We start from the raw sequence: 18608 nt of genomic DNA on the forward strand, positions 1-18608 counted from the left end.
ATACCGCTTCGGAAGATGCAGGCTTGTTTTTACACGTTTACATTGATCAGAAGAGTAAAGAATAAAGAATTGATTTGATTAACATTAAGTTATAACCCATTGCTGTAGCTCTTTTCAAAAAGAAAAAAAAAAAAATCAACAATCTGTTTAGAGCAAGTCGGACTAAGAAACCAGCTAAAATCTTAGGCTGGTTTAAAAAGTTTTTTATTTTTTTATTTTATTTTTTATTTTTTTAGTTGGGAGCTCTTAAATTATACATTGAGGATAAGGTTCACTTATTAGCTGAGCATGAGATCTCTGACTCGCCTGAGTGACTCCGTATAGAAACTCACTGACCTTAAGTAATGCATTTAAAACCGTGTTTTGCATTATTTGACTCTTGGGAGACTTGAACTTGTGCTCAGTCTTGAGAATCAGACACAGCTGTGGGTTATTATCAATAATAATTTAAAATAATAAGCATCATATTTTTGCAAGTTGTCATTATTGAATTAGCCTGGTGTTGTACAGCACAAATTAAAAAAAAGTTCTAATTGTTCCAATTAATTAAAGCAATTTAATTTGTTAAAAGAAGTGGTTGACCATGTGTTTTTTTTTTATGTCTGTTGCCAGTAGAGGCTGGTAGCTGCTTTTGGAACATAGTAGTTGGTTTCTAACTGGTTTAAACTGGTTATTAACTGAAAGCTGGTTATTAGGTGGTTGGTCACCAGTCTGACCGCCTTGAACTGGTTGGACAATGATGTACTCTTTGCTGACACAATATTTCTCAAAATTGAGTACTGTCTGTTGACAAGGACTCTAGGATAAATGACCACTTCTCTTTCCTGTTCAATCAAACACAACTTTAATTTGGAAACTTCAATTTGCTGCCCTAAACGTGAAGTAAAACAGCCAAAAGCTACAGACTGCAGTGTATTACTAATGAAGACGTGGTAAGTTGGTTTTGATGTTAAAACATAATGATGAACATTTTTGCATAGTTTTTTTTTCTTCTCCAGGTTGGGAGAATAAAACAGATTATTGCAGTACGTCTTACAAGATAATACTATACAGTCTTTCATACTTTAAAATTTTACATCTAAGTCAATATGTTACTTGCCATTTCTTTGTAATACTTTGTGACATGTAACAGACATTTCTGAATGAAAATTGTTTTAGTAAATCCTACACCATATATATATATATATATATATATATATATATATATATATACCAAAGCGACTTACAGTGCATTCAATGCATTTAGCAGACACTTTTATCCAAAGCGACTTACAGTGCATTCAGGCTAACATTTTTTACCTAACGTGTTCCCTGGGAATCGAACCCACAAGCTTTTGCGCTGCTAAAGCAATGCACACACACACACACACACACACACACACACACACACACACACACACACACACACACACACACACACACACACACACACACATACACATATACATCTATATATATATAGTAGATGACCAAACATAGTATATACATAGTATATGTCATCTTATTACCAGAAGTGGTCATTTTGCCCAGTGTCTATTTCAAAAATATAGTTTAGCATTTAAAAGTGTTCAAACAACGGTAAAAAAAAAAAAAAAAAATGCAATCTTAAACAATTTCTCATCCTTCTTTCTATTGCAGAATCTGGAAACATGCAAAGCAGCAACAGGTGTCTCAGTAAATAAAATACATGTACAGTAATAATTAATATTTCATAAACAACAATTATTATTCATTAGGCTATACTTATTATCAATGTATTACAGCTATAATAGCAGTGAATATATGTATATAATTCACATACTGTGACTGTTGCACCATGCACACATTAAGCAGGCTAGTCAGTGATCTCAACAGGTTCCTGGGAGCCAGTTAAGGATTTGATCCTGTGGGTCGAGCCGAGGGGGGGGAGGCGTCATGTGCACGCCCTTTTTCATCAGCCCGGGACAAGTGAGTAAGAGGCACTTCACTGCATCTCAGTCCCAAGAGCTCCATCTGGCCGGCTTCATGAGGGGCTGGACACACCAGCCAGGACCGTGCGTCACAATGCACCTCCAACTTCTCCTCATTATAACTTTATGCATGCTTCATTGCGATTGTCAAGGTACGTTGCGACTTTTGTTATTACCTTGTTTCGTATCATATTTGTTTTAGATACGGTCCCCTTTAGTGCATATAATGGACTTTATTTCTAACAATAGACATAACGGGCAAGTAACTCTGCATAATATCACCATTATTCTGGTTTAATTGACCTACATAACTGGGGAAAAAGTGCAATTAGATTCTCAGAGTTTGTTGAGAAATAAACACTCGCTCAATTTATGCGTGCGAATAACGGTATTGTTATTTATGCATGCTATAATGAACGGATTTTCGCTCGAAATAAAATTTGCATCGTGAAAATAAAACAAAATAAGCGTGCATTTGTTTTAAAATATAGATATATAGTTCTAAGGTTAATGTTAAAGGCTACACACTGTTGCTGTGGCGCACAAAGCCTCGCTCAGACAGATTTGAGGTTCTCGGAGAACTTTTGCACGGGCTTTGGCGTTGCTAGGTAACAGAGACGAGCATGTGACTCCAAGACAATCTCTAGCAGACCCCAAGCTGCTGGTACAAAGCGAATTCAACACGTTTCTGCGCTCGGGCCTGTTTCTAAAATACTTATCCAGTGTGCTGTGCAGAGGAGATAGAGTTTGAGACGCGTTTTTTGCCCCATTGCACTCTCTGTTAGTCAGTTGACAGCAACAGGTTGCTCTGTGTGGTTGCATGCCTAGAGCTTCTCGAAATGTAATCTGCTTTCTTTTTGCCCAACCCTTGTATGTAAGCTTCTTATGTGAATCAAGCAACTAATTACCCTGCAGCTGCCGCTCAAGACGACCATTGCTGCTCATGAAACACTCTGTTTCCTAGTGAAAACTAGTCTTAATTGATATGAAATCATTGCAGATTGTTTGCTTATAGGGAGACTTGGAATGGTTGCATTAAACAGAAGCAAAATTAAATTCAGTTTACTGACCATTGTGACCTTGAGGCGTCAAAATCACAAATTCTCGCACAGTCTTTTGGGATTTTGTGCCGCTATGTTTGCATCAGGTTTAAGTTTGTGGCCGTAGCCTTGATTGATCTCCTCAGAAATGCGAGCCAGGAATGAGTTCCTCTAATCCAGCTTTATTCAGCATGTGTTTTCGGAGGAAATGACCAAAAGGGTCTTGATGGAGGGGTTACTTTCTCTAATCCGCTGAGCTTCACTTCCTGTTGGTTCCTCAAGCTCTCAAGTTTCAGGCCTGAGGGTCAAAGGTCTTTAAAGGTAGTTGTTTGTTACCTTGTTTAGCATGCAGTTTAATTTAAACTGAGCTGGCACAATCTAAACAGGTTTTGACACCTCGTTTCCTGATGTTTATTAACCAGCTTGTGAAACTGTCCTGTATAAATTAATATTTACAGCCAGTAGCGTGTTACTCATTGCTTGCAAAAGTGATGATTCTGCCGATTTATAACTTGTTTTTGTCATTTTTTACACTTTCATTAGTCACGTATTAGCTGTCTTTGGATTGTAATGATTAAAAGGACACTTTCACTCAGTGTCACATTCACCAGTGGCCTTTTTTTTATTATGTGAAGCCATTGGTGCACACAATACCGTGAAGATCAGCGAACAATGATATCTCATTCAGTAGGCTCAATCAGATGTGGATCAGTGAGGGGCCTCATGATCTGTAACAGGATTTCCCTGCACGAAATCAAGAGAGGAAATCAGTCTGATGCTGGACGGAGGATCTTATCTGAACCTGGCTGTCAGCAAGCTTTAAAGTTCATAACTTAAACACTTTTGCATTTGACTCTTTTAAAACTGAAACATCTATGGAAGCCTATTTATGCCACAGAAAAAAATAAAATAAAAAAAAAATCTGATTTTTAATCTTACAATTCAGACTTTTTTTTCCTTGCAGTTCTAAGAAAAAACTCAGAATAAAAACAATTTTTGTTTACATAATATATGTGTTTGTAATGTGTATATTTAGTAATATAAATAAAAACTCGTACAGTATATATTTAGAAAATTATTTACATATATATATACATACGTATATATTTATATAATTGATATTATATATAAATATATTTAATATACAAATATAACATATTTTTCGTAACTATATACATGCATGTGTTTGTATTAATAGGTACATAATAAATATATACAGTACACACACATATAATATGTAAACAAGAACTTTTATTTTGGATGCGATTAATCGCGATTAATCATTTGACAGAACTACTACATAACAAATCTCAACTTTATTTTGTCATAAATTGTAACTATATTATTGCAAAGTTAGTCAAGTATATCCAACTTTACCCGCATATATACAGTAAACTTACATAAATCAATATATACTATATAGCTCAACTCAATAACTCATTGCCACAGAATGCAAACTATATAATCGCCCAGCAAAATATTTAAAGTTTTCTATTAAGTGCATCCAATTTTATCCAAATCATGGAGCAAACTCATATAACGTAGAAATATTAGACATATAGCAAAGATATACAGGAAATCTCAACTTAATTGTTTATATGGTCGCAAAATGTAACTATATTACCGTCCCGCTCTAATCTTCTACTAAATGAGACATGAAGATATTAAGATATTTGAAATTTTAACATCATAAAGCTTTGAAACAGTGTGTGGCTTATAACTCTTTATTGAAGAATACGTTGAAAATCCTTAATCAAATGAATATGAAAATTAGAAAAGAGCCAAGGCTGCTTAAAAAGTGGGCAGTTTTCGGTTTGCCAGAGAATGAAGTAGCTCTTTTGTACTCGTGAAGCAACTCAAAAGTCTACACAAAAGTCACTAGGCTCCAAAGATTCTTAAAAAAGTATCTTTTTAAAGTTTACAGCTATGAGTGAGAAATTGTGCCTGCTAAGTAGCACGACTTTCAGATTGTCATTGTTTATTGTTCTAGAAAGAATTGCACGTCCGCTTGACGCGTGTTTGGTGTTCATTCCTCTGTGTAGGTTATTATACAAATGTGTGAACAGGCTAAACTAACAGTAATGACGTCTGCATTTCAAACGCTGAGAAAATACCAAAATCCCATTTTTCCTGTTCTACACGTGCTCCTTAAACCTCACACATGCTTCTGGGCCTTTCCGGTAAAAGTCCTTTAGCAACAGGGCTGCTGTATTAGAAACAGGAACAGAAGTTAACACAGTTGGCACTAATGAAGACTTCTAATCCTCTCAGTGTAAACAGCACCCTCACTGGCTGTATTAGTCACTGCCGCGATGCCATCTGAAAGCTGAGAGGCCTGTGTGATGGTGTTCACATTTGTTTGACCACATTGGATTGAGGGAGTGTGTGCTGTAAATCATTGTATCTTAAAAGCGAACCAAAAATATACAACCTGTGATCATTTACTCACCGTCATGTCATTCCAAACTGCTGTGAATGTTTTTAAAAATGTCTGTGTTTTTGTTAGTCAGTAAAAATTAGGGTTAGGGTTACTTTCAAAATAACTTCTTTCATGGTTTGACAACATGAAGGTGAGTAAATGATGATGTGTTTTCATTTTATTCCTTTAATGGATTAAAATGTCTGAGTAACACTGGGTAAATTGTTAAATAGGTTATTTTTTAACATTAGTTAATTATTTAAAAACTGTGAACTAAATGCAGTGCTATTTTACTATTACTGATATACTGATAGTTTTTGTCAATAATATTTTGAATCAGATTTTATTTTAATATTTTATGTCTTATTTTTATTATTTTTGTAATTTAAGTTTTAGTTTTTAGTTTATTTAGTTTTAGTTATTTTGTTACTTAAACTCAGACTAAACAACGTTGCCTTGGCCTTTTTAATATTTTCTTTTAATTTAGTTAATGTTTATTTTATTTTAAGTAATTATTATTATTATTATTATTATTATTTTAATGGTTTTAGTTTCAATTAACGATAATATCCCTGGCTAAATTAACAGCATTTTTACAGCATTTATTAATCTCGGTTAATGTTCATTTATGCATACTAATGCATTTTATGAATAAGCAATGAATATTATATTTATAGATTCAAATTAGATAAATGATATAAAATGTTGTTTATTATTAATTTTTTACACTATTTATGATGTTTGCCTGTAGATTTAGGACCTAATGCATCTATTGGTGCAGATTATTTCAAAAAGTACAAATAATTTGGATGATATTTCGTTCTCACACATTCCAAATTCATTCTAAATGGCAGTCAACTTCGCCGATCTGAATGGTTTAATAGGCTTCCCGACTCTATGTTTGCCTCCTTTCCACTCGCCACCAATGCCAAGCTGCCTTGGCGTACCAGTAGGTCTTTTCTCCATGACTCCGTTTAGGCTATGCGAGCCAAAGTCAGTTGTAAAGCAATTGACTGCATTCTGCGTCGTCCATTTCCATATGAAACAGGCTGCAGCACTCGGCTCCGCGGTATGGCCGGCCAGCTCTGGCGCTGGGCTCTGCCAGCCATTCCTGCACATGCATTCACTCCGGCCATCCCCCCAAAACAAGGCGGCATTGATGAAAGAAGCGGCACCTCTCCCATGGCCCCCGCGGGACTGGACAGAGATGTTTTGGGGGGGCTTGCTAGTGGCTGGCAAGTGCCTTTATTTTTTTTAAAGGGAAAGAGGGGTGGCAGAATGGAGGAGGATGGGCCTCTTTTCGGCTTTCTTTTTCGCAGGAAGCTCAACTGTATTCCCCCATTCTGTTATCCGTCTCCATCGGGCCTTTTGGCGTGCTGACACTTTCAGTTATGGGGCTGCAGCCCCGCCAGCCAGGCCATTGTGTCATTGTGGTCTCACAGTGGGGTCTAAGCCTTTGGGAGGCTTCATTCTAATGAAAATTCCTCCACCGCACTCTCTTTGTGACCCGACGTTGGTCCGTCCTTGTTTTTCCCCTCAGATAGTTTCGGGGATTCTTGCCTGCTGAGGGTTTAAGTTGGCTAATTAGAAAAGACATGCCCAGAGAGGAGACGAGGACTGAGGGGGGCAAAAAAGGAAACAGCGAACGAAACAAAACAGGGTAAGCAAAGACATTAATGAAGGAAGGAAAAACAAGCGCAGACCCCATCAACAGGAGGACGGCATTTGCATAATACAAGCTGCTGTCCTGACAATGGCCCGCCGGGACAATCGCATAACTGTTGTCATTCGCACATCTTAATTAAGACGTCCAAATAAAACCCTTTTAAAGACACCCCAGGAAATGACGGGGCTAAATGCTTCGTTTCTGAGTGCAGGAATAGGATAGGCCCACTGCTGTTTACTTTACCTGTGGCTTTTCCCAGTTGCTGATACCGTCAGGAAGCACTGGCTTTATTTTCCAGGCTCTCGGCAGATATGTTTCGGCTCTTGGCAACGACTGATAGGTTGTATAGATGACTTATACTGTTAAACTGAGAGAAAACAATTCATTTGCAAGTGAAAATCAGTGTTATTTTAGTGTATACAATAATAATACTATTTTGAATAATCTTTTATTTTTATATTTTTTGTTGCCAACTTAATTTTAGTTCAAATTTGAGTAATTTTGTTGTGGGGTTTTATTATTTTTATTTATTTTTTCCCCCCTTAAATATGTTTGTTCTATATGTTTTCATTTTTATTTCATTTAAAAGGAATTTAAAAACTTTTAAAATGATATAAAAAATTATTTAAAATTAATTTATAACAGTTAAAAATAGAAACAGTGCAATCAGATCGAATGTAGCACAGTGCTTATTCAATAAATGCACAGCTAAAAAGATGAGTTTTGAGTCTGGATTTAAATGTGGCTAATGTTTTTAGCACATCTGATCTCTTCTGGAAGCTGGTTCCAACTGCGGGCGGCATAATAGCTAAAAGCGGACTCCCCTTGTTTTTTGTGAACCCATGGTATCCTAATGATCTGGGTGGTCTGTTAGGTTTATATTCAGTGAACATATCTGCTATATGTATTTAGGTCCTAGGCCACTGAGTGATTTATAAACGAGTAAAAGTACTTTAAAATCAATCCTAAATATAACTGGAAGCCAGTGTAAGCACCTGGATATGCCAGAAATTTCTGGCATAACCAACTGTTAATTTCATCAATGCATTGGCAGAGGGAGTCAGTGGGGCTATAGTCATTTGGCGTAAAGGCTAGATAAATCTGGTTATCATCAGCATAGCTGTGATAGGCAATTTGGTTCTTTCTCATTTTTTGACGTAGTTGGAGCATTTACAGGCTAAACAAGAGCGGTCCAAGAACCTATCCCTTCTAAACACAACATGAAACGGAGATCCACTTAGACTTATGCTCTCCTATACTCACATAATAACCTCTCCCTTCTAAGTATGACCTGAACCAATTGAGAATCATCCCAGGAAGCCCGACCCAGTTTTCCAGTCTCTCTAGAAGTATGTTATGATGGACAGTGTCAAACGCAGCACTGAGATCTAGTAGTACCACCACTGATATTTTGCCAGAATCAGAATTTAAGTGAATATCATTTATTACCTTAATGAGCGCTGTCTCTGTGCTGTGTAATTAATTTTAGTTAATTAATCTGTATAGTTGTTATTACAGATTTAGTTGCTTTGTTTAGTGCTTTAACTTAAATGTATAGGAAAGGAAAGAAATTAAGGAATAAAAATAAATAAAAAGATATCAGGAAAATCAGAAAATCAGGTTTTAAATATAGCATTCTCATTCGCTCGTATCCTGGCAGCGTCTGTGGAAACGATCTATGGCTGATGTTTAAAATTCTATTACTTGCGAGCAGGTGTCGGTAAGAGCATCTCACCTCCCAGATCCTGTATATGCCAATTGTCTACCTGTGCATTACAGACGCTGCTGAAACCTCCGGGATCATGTCCTACCAACAAAGGCTTCCTTTGAGCGAGTAGAGCAGCAATTTTATCATTAGTAAACTGAGCAGGAAAAAGGTTCATTTCCCAATTGGCTGCCGAAGGAGTTAAAAAGGAAGCCCATTTGGCTGGCATGCTTTAAAAGCATTTGCTGTGGTGTTTGGTCTAGACCTCTTGCTATGAGGAGGCCCTCACTGAGCTTTTAGCGCCGAGGCTCAAGCACAAACCCCCGTGGCCCTCTGGCAGAGGACAAAATCCATTATTAAAGAGCACATCACGGGGAACAAGGCTGATAAACTTCTGACTCATACATAATAAATGCTCTGCTAATACAGTGTTTGTTTTGCAATGGCACAGAACCAAAATGCTGTCCAATATGATATGTTTAAATTAACATTGAAGAGCCATTTATGACAGGATTGAGAGTAGTAATATTTTACAAACTTTGTGTGTACAGAAGTATGGAAGCCTGGTTCTGCTACTGAATAAAAAATAAAAAAGGTAATTTTAACTTTTTATCTCACAATTCTGACTTTTTTCTCAGAATTGCGAAATATAAACTCGCAATTGCATGACATGAAGTCGCAATTGCAAGTTATAAAGTCAGAATTGTGAGAGAGAAGTCATCAGAATTGCAAAAAAAAAGTTGAGAATTGTGAGAAAAAAGTCTGAATTGCAAGATATAAACTCACAGTTGTGAGAAATAATATCAGAATTGTGACTTTATATTATGCAATTCTGCAAAAAAAAGTCAGAATTGCAAATTTATATCTTGCGATTGTTATTTTATAACAAGCAACTGCAAGTTATAAAGTCAGAATAGAGAGATATAAACTCACAATTCTTAGAAAAAATATATACCCCTCCCCCCCCAGAATCGCACTTTTTATTCGCAATTGCAAATTTATTTGTAAGGAAAGAAGTCAGAATTGCAACATATAAACTTGAAATTTTGAGGAAAAAAACAGGCTTCCGTACTGAAGGAAGCACATTAAGGGAATAACCCCCCCCCAAAAAAAAATGTATAACCTGGAAAACAAACTTGAATATTTGTCTTTTTTGGAGCCATTATTATGATAAGCTGTTGTTGTATGGCATTTCTGGGTGAACTGTTCCTTTAAATCTCGCTAATAATGCTTCCAACCTGCCATGTCTCACAAGAGGGAGTTGTTCCTCCATCCATTTAGAGATTATTTTATTGCACTGTAAGACTCATTTTTTGTCAGTCGGATGTCTAAACATATTACCTCAGATTTTTTGCAAGGTTTCTGGTCAGCTAAATGTCTATGATGACCTCGTTAGTTTTGCGCAGTTCTCAGTTTCCTATTGGCAGGCAATATTGGCAATATTGGCAATATTTATAGATATCATTTTATTATACTTCTCAGTGAAAAAAGTGTATTCTCTAACCTGTGAGAAATGTAAATAAATAAACAGGGTGTTTTCTGAGTATATAAAAATAAATATTATATGTATTTTCTTTTGGGATTATATATATATATAAATATATATATATATATATATATATATATATATATATATATATATATATATATATATATATATATATAATGTTTTGTTTTGTTTTTTTTCAGTGTTTTTTTGCTTTTTCCAAAGAAAATGTGAGTAGCACTTGCCCATGCAAAACCAATGCTAGAATGTCATGGATGGTTGCCTGAATGTTGCTATGCACTTAATAAAAGTGTTTTGGGTGGTTGTTAGGATGTTGCTATGTACTTGAATAAAAGATTTGGGTGTTTGCTACTGTTTTGGTGTGCAAATGGGTGTTCTGGATTGTTTCTAGGGTGTTGCTATGTGATTGATTAGTAACCAGAGTTCAAAGTGACCACAATTCTAATATCTATGATATTTCCGTCTCTATTTCAATGGGAATCTAGATTTTTCTTGCCCATTTTATAGTCTACCAGGTGAGGGATCACTCATGCAGTGCAAACAGTGCTTGTTCAAATTCCTAACCGCAAATCTGATTATACCTGCTTTCAGAGAGCATGCAAAATTAGATACGATGGATTTGTTTTACAAAAGAATTATGCATGAGGTTATTCATGAACATTTTATGGGTTAAACCTAGAACAATCAAATAATTATAGAGCCTTACAATTTTAGTTCCGGTAACTTTTGAGTTTAATTGCTGCAGCTTCTTTTGGGAAGATCACAAACATTTGACCATGGACTGCCTGTATGTGTGTGTGTGTGTGTGTGTATGTGTGTGTGTGTGTGTTTAGGTAAGTGGTGATAAGACATACTCGCTCACCCCCTCTCCAGCCCTCCTGCCCTTCACCACGTCATTCCACCTTGCATCTCCCTTTGCTTTTGGAATTTGGGTGTAAGGGCTGCGGTACCACCCTGTACCGATATTTATCCTAATTACATTTCTGACAAGGAACAGCACGCACCATTCATCAGTGTCAGTGAGAGACAATCAGAATCCCCTGACAGAGGGCTCCGCCGCTGAGCTATGCTGATGGTGTCGATATGTCCCAGAGCCCGTCGGGGAAGGTAGAGGGGTGGTACGTTATCTCCTCAGATGTCACTCACAGGGGGAGATCAAAAGGAAGGAGAATTAGGGCTATAGAAGTGCTTGCTCACAGACTGGCACGCTTGGCTCCGCTGGCTGTCAATTCGGTTGTACAAACGCTTCATCAGTGGAACAATCACATGCACACTTAAAGATGTGTGAGCGCACTGCTTTTCAGAATTGAAATGGGTGCTGCTTTGATTTGATTGATTTCACTGCAGACTTTCGGTTTTAGTATTTATGTCCTGATTTTCAATACAAATATCTACACATCCTCAAAAAACAAAATACATTTAGTTGAGATGCAAAATTGTTTAACATAAAACCATTTGTTTACAGAGAACATACGTTGAATTAAAACTATCAATCTGAGCTCACTGGGCTTATTTTTTCACTAAATTTAGCTGTTTTATCTTATGCAATTTTGCTTTTATTCACTGTAAAAAAAAAAAAGTCATACTTAAAGGGATATTCCACCCCAAAATGAAAATTTTGTCATTAATCACTTACCTTATTGTCTTTCCAAACCTGTAAAAGCTCTGTTTGTCTTCGGAACACAATTTAAGATATTTTGGTTGAAAACCTGGAGGCTTGAGACTGTCCCATAGACTGCCAAATAAATAACAATGCAAGGTCCAAAAAAAGGTATGAAAGTCGTCCTCAGAAAACTCCATCTGCCATCAGACGTGCAATCTGGGTTATATGAAGTGACGTGAACACTTTTTGTAAGCGAAGAAAACAAAAATAACAACTTTATTCAATAATTCCTTTGTCAACAGTCTCCTCTGTCTCTGTCAGAAGAGCATACACAGCATACAGTGATAATAAGAGACAGAGGAGATAAAGTACAAATTAATTATTTATAAAAAAATCAATAACAAAATTTTCTTCACTTACAAAAAGTGTTCCCGTCCCTTCATATAACCCAGATTGCACGTCTGATGGCAGATGGAGTATTCTGATGACTTTCATATCTTTTCTGGACCTTGACACTGTTATTTATTTGGCAGTCTATGGGACAGTCACAAGCCTCCCGGTTTTCATCCAAAATATCTTAAATTGTGTTCCGAAGACGAACGAAGCTTTTACGGGTTTGGAACGACATGGAGGTATGTGATTAATGACAAAATTTTCATTTTGGGGAATGAGTATCCCTTTAAATTCATAGTTAACTAAAAAAAGAATATTTAAAGTATGTTTTTGAAGAAAATAATATTTAAGTCTTTCCATTTCAAAGTGTCACATTTAATCACTGATTTATTATTTACTATTTTTTATTATCATTATTTCTTTATTATTTATATATTATTATAAAGATCAGTGTCCTATTCTTTGTAATTATTTGTGAAACTTACTAACCATTTTTTGAGTGAAAATTGTTTCTACACTTATTTTAAGTGTGGTAATTTTGTTTTGTTTAAAAAAAAAAGATACATTTTCTGGAAAACAAGATGTAATGAGCATCAAGAAACTTTTTTTTTTTGCTGCAGTGTTGTGAGTCTTTGGCATGGAAGAAGATTTTAAATCATCAAAGTCAAATTAAGTTTCATTTTGCATCATTTTTAGCACCTTCTTTGTACATTCTTTCAGTCTCAGGATATACAGAATATAATTTAACTTTAGAGAAAAACAGTCTGTAAATAAGGCCTCCAATGTACTTAGCTTTCATTTATTGCACATACATTTTCAAACTGTTATGCAAAACAGGTTTTTCAATAAAAATATACAAAATAAACAATATGAGATATAGTAGTTTTGACAAAGTAGTATATTAAGAGTACAGTAACTTCAAAAATCTTGTTTTCTTCCTGAGATATAAACTTGACAGTCTTTTTTGGTCACTGTTATAAAGAAAACCATATACATCTGTAGACATTTTTGACAAGAATGCATCTAAAATAATTCTCACGGATCTGCAGCATTGATCATTTGTATCGGACGATTGCATGTAGAACGGTCAAGAGGCCTTTGGATCAGTTGTGTGCAGAAGGGCATTGTCCATGTAGGGGAGATCTTTGAACCTTATCTTGCGCAGTAACTCCTGCAATGTTTACATTATTTCTTATTACATTACATTATCTGGATGTCTCAAACCCATCATGGTCAGGTTTTATGATCTGTGGGAGTAGATCTTTGGTTGCTGTCTTGTAGTTGGCACTGAGTAAGCCCATAGGCCTGCATGATGAATGTGTTTTTTTTCTCCTTTTTTAAAGCTAATGGATGCAAAAGTTTGAGGCATCAGTCATTTAGAGCTGGCATAATCATAGGTCAAAGCTCAGGTAAGAATGTTACATAAAATTAATGTGGGAAATAATGCTGTTCTCTGACCTTACCAGCTGTCGTCCCATCAAAAATCATGAATAATTCTGACCGGTTACTGAATATGTTCATAGATTTGGGTTGGATGTTATATTTGGAATGGAAATATAATATTGACATTTTATTTGCAAACATTATACTTTTTTGCTTATTTCAGGTAATGACATTAAACCAGCAAGCTAAGCCAGTAATGACAGTGTCAGGGGGAAAAAAGCATCTAGTAATTCCATAAAAAGAAAGGTGTCTAAATTGGCTTGAAATTCACAATCGCTACAGTGTTATCTAAGCAGAAACCCTTTTTTTGCACAAATTAAAAAGAAACTGAGTGCAAAAACACAGTGCATAGATCTATGAGAATCCAGAAAAATTCCAATGGAATTTGGGAAAAAATAAAACAGATTTCATAGGGACTATTTATTTACTGCTAAAGAGTGCATATTAGTACCTAAAGAGTGCATACAGTATTAGTATCTTTTGACAAGGCACAGCTGCAGTGACAGATCAGATCTGAACAGATGATCTGAATATCCTGTCATTTTCTGTGTAGGTTCAGGTTGTGAGGCGGGGTCTTTCCGCTGTGGGACAGGCCGTTGTATTCCAGCAAGCCAGAGGTGCGATGGAACAACCGACTGTTCGGATAACTCGGACGAAATTGGCTGCCGTAAGTAACTCTTCATCCACCGTCACAAGCTCACACTGGCAAAGAGTGGCAAGTGTGAAATACAGCTGTGCAGTTTGTAATCCGTAACCCAGAACAGCATTGGCAGTAGCTAGCCATATGTTCCTTCAGGAATTTCAAGTAGGTTTTTAGTATAGTAGGTGTTGACTTTAAAAATAACATAGTTATGCTAACATCACTTTTTTTTTTATTAAAAGTCTTGTTTTATACACCATTTTGGGTTTTAAAAACAGGTTTCTTATCAGTTTAAGGGCTGATTTTCACACATTTATACTAGCCTATGTATTCAAGAAATGAAACTAAGAAATTGAATCAATTATTGTGTAAATCTCGCTAGCTTTCTATGGACAGCAAATTTCTGGAAGTCATGGCTCAAAATCTAGTCTGGCAAAGACCAAACAAGTTTTGAGGGGTGAAAACCTACAAATCTAGTCAGATGACTATCACAGATCCACTCCAGAAGAAAAGATGAAAATTTAATTAGTTCATTAATTAGTGAAAAGGTCATGTTAGGTGCATTGTGTTGTGGTATACAATACCCAGTGCAGGTTTCACTGCTGTATACTGTACACTTTCATGTTTTTGGTACAGATATCTAAAAAAATTTTTTTTAAATCAGATACATAAATGAAATACAAAAAGTTTCTAAAGTCTTCTCTATATCTATCTATATAGAGAAGACTCTGATTGGTTTATTGCACGTTACGCCCAAAAACACCCATTACTCATTAAGAGAATAGGGACAACCTGTTTAGACCATGCACCCGGGCACGCCGACCATTTTCTTTCTGTTCTGTCGTTAAACTAGCAAGTGTGGATTCGGACACGCCCTGAGTGCACCTGCGCCATGCGCTTTAGACCATGCACTTAGATCGTTAAAATAGGGCCCGAAGAGTTCATTTGCAAAAACAGATAGCTCCGTTTTTAACATTTTTTCATTGTGCATGCCAATCAATCTCAATCAAACTGCAGTTGGGTTATTTTGATTAGGTAAAAAAAAAAACACTATAACAATAGAAAACTAAATAAAAAAAAATAATAAACTAAAATTTAAAAAAACTATCTGTTTTCGCAAATAAACTCTTCATATATACTTCTGAAAAAGTATTGGTTATATGCTATTTCAAACACATTTGGACCAATAAATAAAGAAAATAGTTTTTCAGAAGATCATGTGGCATGTTTATTTCACTATATCATGGAGCTTTTTGAAAGAAAAATGCAGGCCAGCTCAAATCTGTTCTTGGTTAACAATGCCGTCTCATTACGCTCCTCCAGCCCAGCCCACCTGCGAGAGCGCTCAGTTCCAGTGCTTGAGTGACGGCGAGTGCATTCCTCAGCACTGGGTCTGCGATGATGAAGAGGATTGCGAGGATGGCTCCGATGAAAGGCAGCACTGCCGTGAGTACACCTTATCTCCATCCGTCCGTCTCTCCCTCGCTTTCTGCTTCCATTTCAATTACGACTGTCCGTCAGAGCAGAGAGCTCCATTGACTCCCAGTAATGTACGGGGATGTGATTTCCATCATGTCGGAGAAACACGATATCTCAGATGTGCAGGCAACAGTCTGAAAAACAAAAGGCAAATGCATATGTTGTAGGGAGAGCATGCCACTTTAGTGAAGATGAGGACCACCCAGCGCACTCATATTATATTCATGTGTCTTTGATCTTTGCTGGCAGCTGGCAGGACGTGCTCCAGTTCACAGTTCACCTGCACGAACGGGGCATGCATCCCGGGAGGATACAGATGCGACCGTGTACCTGACTGCCTAGATGGCGCAGATGAGAGAAACTGCCGTAAGTATGCTGTCGGTATGTGTGTGATGGGATTAGAGCTGGACAATACAGCTAAATATATATATATATATATATATATATATATATATATATATATATATATATATATATATATATATATATATATATATATATATATATATATATATATAGGTATATATATATGTGAGATGCTGGACCAAAAAAACAGTCATAAATACCACGGGTATATTTATATATAACCAAAAATACATTGTATGGGTCAAAATTATAAATTTTTATTTTATGCCAAAAATCGTTAGGATATTAAGTAAAGAACATGTTCCATGAAGATATTTTGTAAATTTCCTACCGTAAATATATCAAAACTTCATTTTTGATTAGTAATATGCATTGCTTAGGACTTCATATGGACAACTTTAAAGGCGATTTTCTCAATATTTTGTAATTTTTTTGGACCCTCAGATTCCAGATTTTCAAATAGTTGTATCTCAGCCAGATATTGTCCTCCTAATAAACCATACATCAATGGACAGCTTATTTATTTAGCTTTCAGATGATGTATAAATCTCAGTTTCGAAAAAATTTACAATTATGACTGGTTTTGTGGTCCAGGGTCACACACACACACACACACACACACACAAACACATATATATATATATTACAGTTGTTTATGGATATTCAAGGTTTGGGGTCGCAAAGGTTTTAATCAAACAAACAAACAAAAAACAAACACAAATTGTTACACTTTAAAATAACTGTTTTCTGTTGTAATATTTTTTAAGATGTAATTTATTCCCGTGATGCAGCGCTGAATTTTCAGCATCATTACTTCAGTCTTCAGTGTCACATGATCCTTCAGAAATCATTCAGATATGCTGATTCTGAAAACAGTTGTGCTGCTTAATATTTTTGTGGAAACTCTTATTATTTTCTTCAGGATTCTTTGATGGATAGAATGTTCAAACATACTAAAAGTAAAAACATAAAACAACATTTTCGTTTGAAACTAAATATATAACTGAAATAAAGTGATTTATTTTATTATATATTTTATTCCACCTAGTTGCCGAAGAAACATTTGTCATTTTCATTTAGCATTTCTCATTTTAATTTAATTTGATGTACTAAAATGACTAAAACTGAAATACAATTTGTTAAAACCTATACAGATAGATTTTGAAAAACAATAACTAATAAAAGGACATAGACAATGTAACTAAATTAAATAAACTTTAACTAAAATGAAAATGAAAATGAATTTTAAAAAGTATATAAAAACTTTTATAATATCTCAAGAATAGATACTAACCCTATAGCTACAATTTTCTATTAAATGAACAAATACAAATGTAATTGCTGTTTAATAATTTTCATTTCTATGAAACAATTACTACTTTTGAATCAACTGTGAATTAGTTTGAACTAGTTTGAATCAAATTGACCAACTCTGTTGCCATTTTCGCTAATTTAGCTTAAATCAGATGTCCATATGAAATTGAAATAGAGCCCATTTACTTTATAAATTCACATCAAACACATTGCAAGCCTTCTCCTTTAACCACCTGACTCCATTCTGGTATGCTTTTTACCATCCAGCCAGTTTCCAGTGGTTCAACTCATGTCCTTGTTCCTCAAATATCCTATTTCACGCGGAAATGCATTGGATTAAGGATGCAGAACGGTCACGACGTTGCATTGGATTTCATGAATTTAACACTGTCATGCTTGCACTAGTCAATCAACATTTAAATATTATAAAGTGCATAAACATCACAGCAATATATTGTGAATAAATGATTAATATTTGAAATATCGCCCAGCCCTATATAGTGTGTGTGCGTGTATGTGTGTGTATGTGTGTGTGTGTGTGTGTGTGTGTGTGTGTTTCCTTCCCCTCGAAGGCTCCTTTGGCATTTTAATCAATTTGTAAGATTTAGAGTCTCGCTGATGGACAGAAATGGCCACAATATGCTTCTTGTTTGTCGGAGTTGATTGCAGATTCCTCTGTGGATTAGTGCGAGTGTCAGTTCATCACTGAGCTGCTTTAATCTAACAGACCTGCTATGCACATAATGCTCATTTGGCTGCAGAAGTTTGTGTTTGTTTTCTACATTAACTTTATGCTGTTTCTTTGCTAATACATTAAGATCACTCTCTCGATGCCGTAACACAGTGGAACCCTGTATCGTATTACAGAGTGATTATATTTAATTGAACGAGTGAGTGATGGACGTGCTCTCTTTCTCTCAGTCTACCCAGAGTGCTCGGAGCTGAGGTGTGCTAACGGGGCGTGTTATAACAGAAGCCAGCGCTGTGACCAGGTGCTCAACTGCCGAGACGGCTCAGACGAGGCCAACTGCAGTGAGTGTATTTCTCTGGCAGGACACACACACTGACACAGTCATCTACTGGA

The 18608-nt window shown here is 35.8% G+C and overlaps 1 protein-coding gene across 5 annotated transcripts in view; it reads left to right on the top strand.

Annotated features, from left to right (window-relative positions):
• Window positions 1–1899: 1899 nt before the first annotated feature.
• Window positions 1900–18608, top strand: part of LOC109072964 (low-density lipoprotein receptor-related protein 2-like) — an 88749-nt gene continuing 72040 nt past the window's right edge. For all 5 annotated transcript variants that reach the window (XM_042731834.1, XM_042731833.1, XM_042731836.1 and 2 more), the window contains exons 1-5: window positions 1900–2101; window positions 14279–14392; window positions 15689–15811; window positions 16094–16210; window positions 18446–18556. In XM_042731834.1, the coding sequence (XP_042587768.1) occupies window positions 1915–2101; window positions 14279–14392; window positions 15689–15811; window positions 16094–16210; window positions 18446–18556 (652 nt within the window). In that variant the 5' untranslated portion in view covers window positions 1900–1914. The remainder of the gene's footprint in view (window positions 2102–14278; window positions 14393–15688; window positions 15812–16093; window positions 16211–18445; window positions 18557–18608) is intronic.

The sequence above is a fragment of the Cyprinus carpio genome, chromosome B9 (genome assembly GCF_018340385.1).
Source record: "Cyprinus carpio isolate SPL01 chromosome B9, ASM1834038v1, whole genome shotgun sequence".
Lineage (NCBI taxonomy): Eukaryota > Metazoa > Chordata > Actinopteri > Cypriniformes > Cyprinidae > Cyprinus > Cyprinus carpio.